Source organism: Buteo buteo, chromosome 17 (genome assembly GCF_964188355.1).
Source record: "Buteo buteo chromosome 17, bButBut1.hap1.1, whole genome shotgun sequence".
NCBI classification, from domain to species: domain Eukaryota; kingdom Metazoa; phylum Chordata; class Aves; order Accipitriformes; family Accipitridae; genus Buteo; species Buteo buteo.
This window is the reverse complement of record NC_134187.1, coordinates 27,077,888-27,090,172: the sequence shown is the minus strand read 5'-3', so window position 1 is coordinate 27,090,172 and position 12,285 is coordinate 27,077,888. Positions and strand designations below refer to the sequence as shown.

Here is a 12,285-nt window from a genome sequence, read left to right as displayed (position 1 = left end):
TTTCTCACAGTGAGAGCCCTGAGAAGCACTGAAGTAGGCTACTGATAGTAATACAGGTGACACTCCACAGGAGGAGGTTCTCCCGCCTTGAACTAGCAAACTTTTCTGGGTGTTTTCAGATGCCACTTTAATTGTCACTGATACAATTCAGTTGATATTTTTCCCATTTTTGCACAAGGACAAGCCTTTCATGAGATAATTCACTGGGGTTAGAAAGTGACTGCTTATAGGCTACGAAAGCTGTTTCTGAGTCTGTTGATCTTCCTTAGGAGTTGAACAGCTGTGATGTACCTCAGCACATTATTTTCCTGTAGCTTTTATCCCCATTTAAATGTTACTGAAAGTAAGTACATCAAGAAGAATGCTCTAGCAGTTGTGACATAACCTGACAGCTGGTGGGATGATCCGTGAAGGACACTTTCTTCTACCTTTTCATCCCTGAAACAGTCGTTTCTGATGGAAATCTTAAAATCAACCTGGAAGAGCAGGCATGGTAGTGGGATGCATGCTTGTATCATAGCAGTACTTCTACCTATTAGTCTCCCTTTTCTCTTCCCCAGACCTTCACCGCACCGTAAGTTTTTCCATTAAGAGGCCTTAGGTGTGTTTCTGCAGGGACACTTGTGAGCCCAACAGCTGCTACTGTGGAGCTTGAAGCAATGACTTCCAAAGTAAATGCATGAATCTTACCAGCTGGTGCAAAAAGAGACAGAATTTCCAGTTGAAAGCTATCATAAATGCATATCCTCTATGTACTGGACACAGATGTGTTGTATAACACCTCTTCTGACCGGTGGGTTACACAAACAAAGTGTGTGATAAGTGACTGAAATGTGAAACATGTAATTTGGTGATTCACTCCATAATTCGCAGATTAGTGAGCTTTAAAGTACAATATCCCTTCTTAAGAGAGTCTCAATGCGTGAGCAATATTAAACAGTACTGTCTTGCTTGTCACAGTTATGCACCTCAGCTCCTTTGAGGTCTTTATTACAGGCTTTGAGCAGCTACCTAGCTGTGCTGGTTTTGACTGGGATACAGCACAAGAACAAAAAATTTATTTACATGGTGGTTTCGTGATCTCTAATAAAGAGGAAAGAAAATGAAATGAGAAGAGAGAAAATGCTAGGAGGGAAGTTCTTTTGGAAGAATAGCCATTAATATAAAACACATTTGAGAGGCTAGATATCCCTAAATCTTGTGGATGACATGTAAATCAGATGCTAATATTAAAACTTTCATCTTGTAAAGACTTATATATATATATATGTGCTTAGAATTACACATTTGAATAAACATATTGATTGTATTTGGTTGCATGTAAGCCTTTGCAGGAATAGATGCAGGCTACTTAAAAACAACGAGTAGAGAGATAAAGAGAGAAAAGACATAAAACTGTGTTTCGCTCTAAAACAGCAATCATCTTATCTGCCAAAATCACATGTAATGGACCATTAGTTCTCTGTTCCACATCCTGTGTTTGAAGAGTCTTACCTTATAAAGATGTCGGGACTAATGCCGTTGAAGGAATTTCCTCTGAGAAATACATCCATTTTTGGAGAAATGTGTATTTTATCCATGGTAACTAATATGTATAGCCTGCTATTTATGAATAATTATAAATAATACTCTGTGCTGATGTTGCATTTTTGTGTTGCTCTCTTCCAGATGGGAGTTGCTGTAGTGGATTCATCGGTTGCAGGACTGGGTGGTTGTCCCTATGCAAGAGGTGCTACTGGAAATGTAGCCACGGAGGATGTGATATACATGCTTAATGGTCTGGGTATCAATACAGTAAGATATTTTTACTTTCTACTTAAGACTTTCAGGAAAACAAACATATTTTTCTGGAAAAGATACAATACATACCTGACAATTACTTGTGCTGTACAATAAAATATTGGGAGCAAATAGTAGTTTTTGCAAACTCAGTGCTTTAACATGGCTTGACACATAACATGAATGATGTTGTCTTCACTAGCAATTTAGAGTTGAACTCGTTTGCATATTTGACAGGAATTTGAATAACCACCCTCTCCCTACCTGGAGCTATGAGGAGCTCAGTAGCAACTGCTTTGAGTCATTGCTCTGTCTCAGTAACCACAAAAAAAATCACTGCTATAGACATTGCCCCAGAAGGCTGATCAGCTCTACAGTGGAAAGACTGAGCGGACCTCAGCTTTTTTCACAGAGCTTTGGATTTGGCTTATAGTGCTTATTAATTTTTTGTCAATTTTTATGACTTCAAAGTAGAAAAAAATTGTGGTGTTTGGAGACCAAGCACAGGGCATTCCTATTTCTCAGGTATCCACTTAATATATTTCTAAATTGTACAAACTCTGTTACTGGCTAGCAGGCTTCAGAGTCATTTTTATTTCCATCCGTGTTCTTGGAGGAGAGAGCAAAGCAGCTTATCCACACTGAGCTGCACTTTAATGAACCTTTCCAGTGAGCATCCAGACTTGAAGAGCACACATTCAGTATCCCTGGCTTGGTTGACTTGTTAATTATTCTGTATTCCTGGGAATCAAGTAATGCTGCCTTCTTCAAAAAACATGCTTTTTGGTCTTCCTGTTGGTCATCATTGTTCTGGAAATGAGGCATAATGAGTTTGTTCTAACTCAAGCAATACAATGACTTTACCTTCAACTTAGACGTAGACTTTGAGAGTCAAGCTCAAAGGACAACATATACAGAGCTGCCAAAACTGCAATGTGTGTAGTTTGTATTTAAACTACTGCAGAAAGAAATTGAAAGGCCTGATGTCTGAAATACAATGATCTGAGTTACTAGGGAGCTTATTACTTGTCTCTCAGTTGCGGTTCAGTGTGGTACACAGGCTGATGGAGTTCCTTGACATAAAAGGATCATGGAGCTTGTTTCTGAATTGTACCTGCCCTGAGCACTGTTCCATCATATTCAGTACCTGACAGAGTTGTCCTGGTTTCAGCTGGGATAGAGTTAACTGTCTTCCTAGTAGCTGGTACAGTGCTATGTTTTGGGTTCAGTATGAGAAGAATGTTGATAACACTGATGTTTTCAGTTGTTGCTAAGTAGCATTTAGACTAAAGTCAAGGATTTTTTCAGCTTGTCTCCAGTGAGAAAGCTGGAGGGGCACAAGAAGTTGGGATGGAACACAGACAGGGCAGTTGACCCAAACTGGCCAACGGGGTATTCCATACCATGTGATGTCACATCTAGTATAGGAACTGGGGGGGGTGAGGGTGGGAGATCGCCGCTCGGGGACTAACTGGGTGTTGATCAGCAGGTGGCGAGCAATTGCACTGCGCATCATTTGTACATTCCAATCCTTTTATTACTACTGTTGTCATTTTATTAGTGTTATCATTATCATTATTAGTTTCTTCCTTTCTGTTCTATTAAACCCTTCTTATCTCAACCCACGAGTTTTACTTCTTCTACCAATTTTCTCCCCCATCCCACTGGGTGGGGGGGGAGTGAGTGAGCGGCTGCGTGGTGCTTAGTTGCTGGCTGAGGTTAAACCATGACAAGAGTTCGCTGTAATGTTTATCTGGTTTCATGTGCTTCTTAGATTGGTCTGGATAGATGTCAGATACCTGTTTAGAAAAGGTTTAATCCAAGTGTCCATTGTACAAGTGGACTCCATTTTGAACTGTTCATATGTGCTTTGGGGTAGCTTTTTTCAGGAAGAAGGTGTTTATTCTTTTGAAACAACACAATCCTTTGGAATAAGGAGTAGAAATCATGCATTCCACTTTACATTGCTGCGCACTTTATACTTAGGCTTTCCGTGTAGTCTTTCCTTGGCCAAAATACACATTGACTTTTCCAACTAACTCATAGCAAAATGAATCAATGAAATAAAAATAGTCTGATTAAATGAAATATACCTTGTTCCAGGCTTTCTGGTAAGATTTATTAATCTTTTAATGATCAGGTGTCCAAGCAGGAATCTAGCTTGTCCTAAAGGTTGATACCAAATCCCATGGAGGTAAGGATCTCACCATCAAACATTTAGTTCTTCCTTTTTAAAATATGCAATAGCAAAACACAAGACTTTGCTCCTTGGCCCTTTTCTGGCCCATTAAGAAAAGAGTAGTTTACTGGATGAGAGACATGGACCCTCAAAATTACTACCTTACCATATAAGCTTTGGTCTTTGCAGTGCTCGTTGGTTTTGGTACCATGGCTATTTCTGTAAAATCATTATTGCAAAAATCTATTAATGTGTCCCTTTTTGTATAATGGCACAAAATAAAATTATAATTACTAATGCTGTCCATTTGCAAGGAGTGCTTTCTCATGTTCCTCTAAGCTATGCACTAAATCTTTCATTTTGTTGACTGAAGTCACTTAAAGTGTCAACCAAAGGATGGACAGTTTTTAAGCGAACATTATTGAGTTCAGATTGACTAGATACATCAAAATAATGATTGGTGATTGTTCTATACTGTTCTTCAGAACACATAACCAAGAAGTGATGCGTGAATTGAATCTCTAGTAGGATAAATGTGAAATAATTTTCTAGGAGAGCCCATCTACAAAGAGATTTATTGGTTGTACCATGGTAATGGATAGATAATTATGTCATAGATCATTAATGCTTATGAAACTTTGTAGGGAGACATGTACTTTCTATAAAAACAGTTTCTGTATGGTTCCTATGTAATTACAGGAATAGTACTTGTGCTTATGATGCCTTCAAAGTGCTTGGCAAACAATAAGCCTTTCTGAGAAGCAGCTAAGTACTGTTAGCCTCACCTTACTGACACCGAAACCGAAGTTCAGAGAGATAATAGACCTGATATTTATGAATGCTGAATGAGAAATGATTAATTGAAGTCAATGTGAGTTAAAGGACTTTGCCTTCTGGCAGAAGCTTTTCTGACTTAAGGCACTTACCCCAGTTCACAGAGACTATTGGAGGTACTTGTCTTCGTGTTCCATGATTTCATTCTTTGGTGTCAAGGAATAATTCTGGATATACAGAGTGCTTACCAAGTACACTTATCCAAAGACATATTATTTTGACTCAACAACCTTACAAACACCTGTCGCTACTCTTTTCCCATCCCCATCTGTGAGTCATGCTTGTGAATGCTGGGTTGTGCCTTCACGGTAATCCTCTTTGGTTCACAACACTTATCTAAGACAGACAATTTAAAAGGCAGAGATGCTTGTATTCCATTTAATGAACGTGAACTGTGAACATATGTTTCTTATCAACACATATCACATTATGCAGTGTTACAGTGCTGAAAATGTGAATTTTGTATAGTTTGGGGGTTTTATTTTGCCATCTTCCATAATCTAACTACCAAGTATGTCTATGGCAGTATGTTTCTCATTTCTTCCTAGTAAAAAACCACAGATGCTCTAAAAATTTTTTAGATTACATTCTGTGCAATAGCACTCTACAAACTAAACCTAAGTAATGACCAATAAGCAGAATAAGCTGAAGTCACTCTTGTTATAACTGTATTAAAATGAGACAGTTATAAAAGGATGTCTTTCAACAATATGTTTTAAATGATGCTAAATATTAGAGCTGATTAGAAACTTTGAAGCATTTTTTTTTAAATTAAAAATGTTTTTGATTACATTTCCATGAAGCAACTTCTATTCTCATTAAGATTTTTAGCCCAGTTCCAAGAATGAAAAAGGCAATGCTTACCATAGAACATGGAAATAAGTGCTAGATCCGATTAAAGGATTAAGCATCTAAATCAGGTCTTGGTCTGAACTTTAGTGCATAAATCTGTAAGTGTTGTGAAAGTGTATTTCTGGTGCAATACATCTTGTTCTCTTTAATGTCAAGTGACACACTTCTCCCAGTTTTATTTGACTGCTCAGTGTTTTGGTAGTTCAAAGTCTCCTTTCACATCCCTTCTCCAGGAACTTTACTGGCTTCTAAATTCCAACTCTGGAGCAAGTAATTACATCACTTATATGATCTAACTCTCAAACTTTTACTATACGTGAGTAATCCAGGAGACTAATACTGAAGTATTTTTTTCCTCTTTAATCAGTGATCTGATTCCATTTTAGCAATCAAGCAGTACTGATCTGTATCTTACATTAGTTAAAAAACAGTTGGTTGCTTAAGGAATGTTTTTTTAGCATGGGCAGATCAAACAGCTGAGCTGCAATTTTTTGCTCAGTTGTGCTAGCAATGTAGATTGTAATTTTGCATTGAAAGGAACGTTGTCAAGAAGCAGATTATGTTTATTCAAGAGAATGCAGGATCCTGTTTCTCACTGAACTCAGTTGCCGGTACAAGTGTGTTTCCTCCATTCTCCTGAGCTGCAAATGGGATACTTACAAGCATGAAGTTTCTTAGCGTTGGGTGATAAATAATGACAGCACATATGTAGACACTGTATTTTTTTCCCACTTCTTCTAGTTGTTATTCCAGTTCTTTATTACAGATTATTTTGAGTTTGAAAGACATTACTCAAGTATTTGGTCTACTGCTGTTAGGATAAAAAATCACTCTCAAAGCAGTAGAACCTTCCAAACAACTGGAAGCTGTGACTCTCGTGTAAGTCAGTGTAACTGTACTAATATCCATTACCAACCTGTGACATGTATCAGGCCCTTGGTTTGCAAAAATTAGACACTGGAGCAAAAATACTTGGGAGTTTTAGCATTTTAAACATGTTCATTTATTATTCTTAACATTTTTCACCTCTTTTTTAGGGAGTGAATCTTTATACAGTGATGGAAGCTGGAAACTTCATCTGTACAGCTTTGAACAAGAAAACAAACTCAAAGGTTGCACAAGCTTCCTTCAATACTGGAACTATCAGTTAAATGGAATTTTTTTGCAGCTTAATTACATTTGTCATCTGCCTTGACCAAGGACATTCATATCAAGAAAACAAATACAAGAAAACCATTTCAGCAAAGAACCAAAATAGAATGCATATATAACTTTTTGTTATGGAAAGAGTTATTGTACTGTACTGTCTTGTAAAGAATTGTCTGATTTGTAAGTAAGAAATAAATGACTAGTACAGAACCCTGTGATTAATACTTCTACAGATGAGAAAAATGTATAAACTAGGACATTTTAGCATGTTTTGAATTGAATTTTAGTTTTTTTCAGGAAAACTGGATAGAAGCAGTGAATACATGGTTAATTTTTAATCGAGATTACTTTTAGAACAGTACAAATATTTGCAGCAGTTTAGGAGATCCCACACTGTGTGTGGCCATTCTATTATGTGTTTTATTTATCTGAGTCTTTACTTTTCATTTGTCAAGTCAGTTGTGTTATGAACATGGAGCCAAATCTGAATTCACCATAAGAATTTTTTAGCAATAGCACTTTTTAATTTCTGTTGTGTTTAACATCTGTTAAGTTATGGATGACTTTATCTTGTTCCAAAACCTTGTGGTGAATGGCAGTCTGCCAGATCCTCCACATCTAATGTAAATTTCCTTATTTGTTACATATGTTAAATGTGTTGTAGTTGCTTTTTTTTTCTCAACTGTATTAAAACCAAATTATATGAAGCAATTAAAAATTGGCAAGGTTTTCAACCATCATTCAGGGTGGTAGTAGTGTAGAAGGGGCTAAATTTTTGTCCAAGGTCTCATCAAACAATTTGATTTTTTATTCTACAGTCTATGAACTGACATTCTCACTTAGAAGTCACGAGTTTTTGAGGATAATAATATTCTACTGGACTAGCTTACATGAAGGGAACCACTTACAACTTTTCTCTGTGCTCTACTGATAGTGATACTGTTCTTTTAAATGTCTTAGTTCAGCAAGATGCCAGTGAACTGCACTGGCATTTTTAGATCAATAATGGACAAATTCAAAGAAAAGCCTTATCCTATCTAAAAACTGTTCAAATCTGCCATGAAAATATTGTCATTTTTTCAGTCTGAAATGTCGGTACTGTTATTGGTTGGTTGCGTAGGATCCTTCTGTAATTCTCTGTGTACGTAACCTTGATCTATATTTTTTTCTGAACATAGCCTGTTAACATGAAAATCTAAAATCTGTGACTATGATCTTTTTCCATATTCTCCATTTTCCTCCAAAATGTGAAAGGTTGGGAGAAGGTAAGATGAAAGAAAGTGAAAGATAACATGTAAAGAATGAAAAGGCTGAATCATTTTTGTCTGGAACTCAACTCTGCCAAGTTACAGCTGAGTCTCAGTTTGCCTTTGAAATTCTGAAGTGAACTTTTTCTGAGACCTTTTAGCCAGTATTGTAGTTTAGAATTGTTCAGAGCTTAAGAAAGTCAAACTTTGCATGCCGGGTATCTCAAAGCTATAAATCTGATATAAAACCTCTATCCTGTTTATGCTGTAATGATAGTCAAAACTAATATAAACTACGTTGTTTCACTCTTCTCATGGTGTCAAAGAGTACACAAAGTGTTCAGGTGAGGAGGAAATATCTTGCCTATCAATCCAAAATACTAAATCACACCCCTCACTGCAGTATCTAGTAAGAAGACTTTCAAGTACTCCTAAAGATGTGAACACCCTGATTTGCTTTGCCTGCTCTGGATGCATAGTTGGATCACCACAGAAAATGCTCTGTCCTCATTTTCCCATGTTTCAGCTGGGGCTTTGTTATTTAGCAGCCGCTGTGGCTCATGTATCAAAACACAAACTTGAATAAAACCAGGTCTTGAACCATTCACAGATTTCAAAATTCTGTAATGGATTATATCCAATGAAGAAGTGAGGAATCTGCAGCAGTACTTAGGCTGTACTTAGTCTTAAGATTAGTAGTTAAGCCTAAACAAGGTACCCGAATTGACATCCTAAAGCCTCCCTAGTTCAGGTGCCATTTACCCCTGAAGGTGACTCACCACACTGTAATACTTTCCTGTTTAACAGTAAAATTTCCTCTACAGTTTGCTTCTGTGCAGGCACAGGGTTAGCTCATTTTGAGCTAAAATATGCAGTTCTCATGTTGGGCCTGATGAATTTCCTTCTACCCAAGATGCTGTGAGCATTTTTAAGCAACATGAGGAAGATGGAGATTCTCAAAGAATGAAAGTGAAGTCAGCCCTTGAAAATAAAGTAGTTGTGATGCAAGCCACCTTTTAAATACTAGCCTGAATGTTGGACTAAACAATTGATCTGAGATTAGCTTGCTACTCAGCCTGGGGAGATTGAAATGCACATTTTTTGGCATCCTAATCAATGGATCTGACCATCTGGCTGTATACAGAACTGAAAAAGAATGCACTTGCTAGTAAATCGGGATGAAGTTGCGCCCCTGGATAGGATGGAATTCAAAATTCCTGAGACCAGGAAGATCACAAGAATAAAAAGTCTCTGCAACAGATAAGGGGTTTTTTCCTTGAAGATGCTGGTGAGGGCTTCAACTGTAGGCCAAGTCAGGAACTGAACTGACACTGTCTACTTTTTTCTAAGTATGCTAACTACAACATCTTAGATAAAAGTAAGTGGTTATACTACTACCTATGTAGAACATGGACTATAGAATAAAAGAGCTAGCTCTGCTCGGTTCTGTGGGAGTTCTAGACATCTCTGTTCCTAATTGTCATGAAGGATTGCTAACTTGGCACTAGGAGACCCTTACGCTCTGGCGGATTTTTCAGATAATGCCCCTGTGCATAGTGCATCCTAGGCTTCTCAGCATATGGGCTGTTCAGTTTGCAATTCTAAGGCTCTTAACTCTCCCTATGCACTGAAACAGGCTACCTATTAAATCATGGGGATGAACAACCCAAAATGCCTCTGTTCTTTATTGGGTCTGTTGTAGAAACTACTTGGGAGCTTGTGGAGAGCCTTAAATGCAGGTCTGTTATTCTATAACGATGTGAGCATTGGAAGATGAGCAGTGACATCTGGAGCCCATTCTTTACCTGCATGTTGAGCTTCAACCACATAGTGAGTTATAGTAATCCGGGGTGGAGGTCACAGACAAATAGATTGTTTGTCAGGATCGTTACAAGGGAGGAAGAAACATAGAGCCAGATTCAAAAAACCCCAATGTTTATATGCCAGAAGTGCCACCTGGGGTGAATTTAGGCCTGTGGGTCCAGGTGAGCACTCCCCATAAAATCCTTCTTTACTTGTAGTGTGACTAAGAATCCTGAGACATCTCATGTTCTCGCTACTAAAAATTGTTGGGCACATGAAGTGCTGCTGCTCTGCTCTCCTGGGCTGGCATCATTTTGACTGTGCAGAGCATTTTAATACCTTATCTTTGGCTTCACAAAATAAGCGTATATTGCCCTTAAGATCAAGGGCTAATCCAGTAGCTATGCCATGGGCATGCATCACTCACGCAGGCAGCCTTGACTTCAGCATATAATAAAGCAGTTGAGGCTACATCCCTTCAAAAACATGGCAAGTCATGGGATAGTGCTGCTGCTCTCCAGTGCTTCTCACTTCCTAAATCTTTATGCTTATATTCAGAGTGACCCATCGCTAGTGGTGCCTGCGCTTTTAGTCCCTGTCAGTGTCCCCCACTGAGTACATCGCTGGCACTTCATCCTGAAGTAACTCTCTGGCTGCAGAAGGTTTGCAGCCAGGTGTTTGGCTTCCATAAGCAGGTGTTCTTCTTACTATGTCATTATAAAAATTATATGTATATATATATTTGTTGAAAGGTATCAAGCAAAAGCAACAGAGCGCTGACTATCACGAGCACAGTGTTGGAATGAGGGGACAAGCTGTCTCCCTGTTTTGCTGATGGTCCTCTGTAAATGCTGAAAAGGGGGTGGTGTAAACCCTGAGAGTGTGCAGGAGAGAAGAAGTAGTTACTGACTGCCCTCGCCGAGTCTTATTGGAGACAAATTAGATGTACCCAGATACCTACTTCTGTGCATTGGAGACAAATTAGATGTACCAAGATACTTCTGTGCTTTGGAGACTTTCTTCTGTAGCTCTCTGTATCAAAGTCACTGCAGAGATCTCACAGAACAACGTGGAGATCATTTTACTTGTGCTACGACCACGAAATATGTAAACTGGAGTTCCCAGGGCAGTCTTTGGTCTGTGCACTGGTCTGAGCCTGTGAAGGTTCAACAGCTGACCAATGTCATATTGCTGGAGTTTTCTTTAATAGTTTCACAGTAGTTTTTCTTTTTCCCGTGCTGTTGGGAATAACTAGAAAGTGAAATATTGGCTTCTTTGGCTGATCAAGATATTATGTTGTTCTAAAGGCATGGCTGGTGTGCTTTATTGGAGGAGAAGTTGATCAATTCCGTTAGTAATGGGCCTAGTTGTTCTTCAGTGCCTTTCACAAGACAGCAATGACATGGATCCCGTACATGGATAGTGGTAATTTCTTCCAGCAGCAGCTTGCTTGTAGTTTAAACTTCTGTGTATTACAGCAACTTGGCTCTGGACCAGCACTTTAATGTTTCATTTTCATGTATAACCAGAGTTTATGGAAATAAGAAGTGAATAGTCTGGTCTTGTGAATAAGTCCAGAGAGGCTTTGGCTAATTTTCCTTTTTTAATAGCATCATTTGAGTTCATAAAACTTTTATTATTGTAATAAGGAGTCACAAAATGAAGACTGCGGGTCTGTGAGGTAAAATTCCTATGTTTGGGATCAGTTCTGTTGAAATGAAATAACACTTGTCCAAAGAGCTAGTGTGAATGTATAAGATCTGCCTATTTTTTCAGAGTTATTTTTAAGGGGTGGAAATATTGTTTAGTTGCTGTGATACCTGAAAATGAGTATTCTTTGCCACTGAATGTTTCTATGATTTCTCAGACTGCCTTAAGTTCTCTTTATTGATTGTGAAATATCTAGAGAACTGACTAAACAGAAGAATCATTCTGGAGAAGTGAATGAAAGATGCTTGCTTTCCAGTTCTTGACTTGCTGATCGATGCTTTTCTTTTGTTATATTTTTGAAGATTATTTTTCTCTGTGGTCCTGCTCTAATGCAATGTTGATCTGCTTTGCTGCAATAACACAGCAGGCAGAAGGACTGTGGCCAAAGTCAACTTGGCCCTTTGAAACCAATGTCAATGAGATGATATGTTTGCTAAGGAATTGTCGTGTACCCTCTTGGTTTTATGCATTTGTGATTTTGCAATGTGTTGTTAAAGCTGAAATAAAATCTATCTCAGTGTTTACCGAAACTGATATGCTCATGTATTATGCCAGTTTCAGCAGCTCTTGACTAACCAGCTCACACATGCGGCGTTAGCAAATATAAGCTGTCACTCTGACGTGTACGCCTGTGTTGACTTTGTTACCTCGTAATCCATTTGGAGTGCATTTTCTTAGGATTACCTTTTTATCAGTTGTTCCCGAGTGCTTTTATAGCTGACAAATCTCTTC

At 38.2% G+C, this 12,285-nt stretch overlaps 1 protein-coding gene across 3 annotated transcripts in view; it reads left to right on the top strand.

Annotated features, from left to right (window-relative positions):
* The window catches only part of HMGCLL1 (3-hydroxy-3-methylglutaryl-CoA lyase like 1), an 86,748-nt gene extending 74,671 nt beyond the window's left edge, over nucleotides 1-12,077 (top strand). For 2 of the 3 annotated variants that reach the window (XM_075049319.1, XM_075049320.1), the window contains 2 exons: nucleotides 1,669-1,794; nucleotides 6,682-12,077. In XM_075049319.1, the coding sequence (XP_074905420.1) occupies nucleotides 1,669-1,794; nucleotides 6,682-6,795 (240 nt within the window). In that variant the 3' untranslated portion in view covers nucleotides 6,796-12,077. Of the gene's footprint in view, nucleotides 1-1,668; nucleotides 1,796-6,681 lie in introns of those variants that run through there. The other variant, XR_012653321.1, reaches the window with a different exon arrangement.
* Nucleotides 12,078-12,285: the final 208 nt, after the last annotated feature.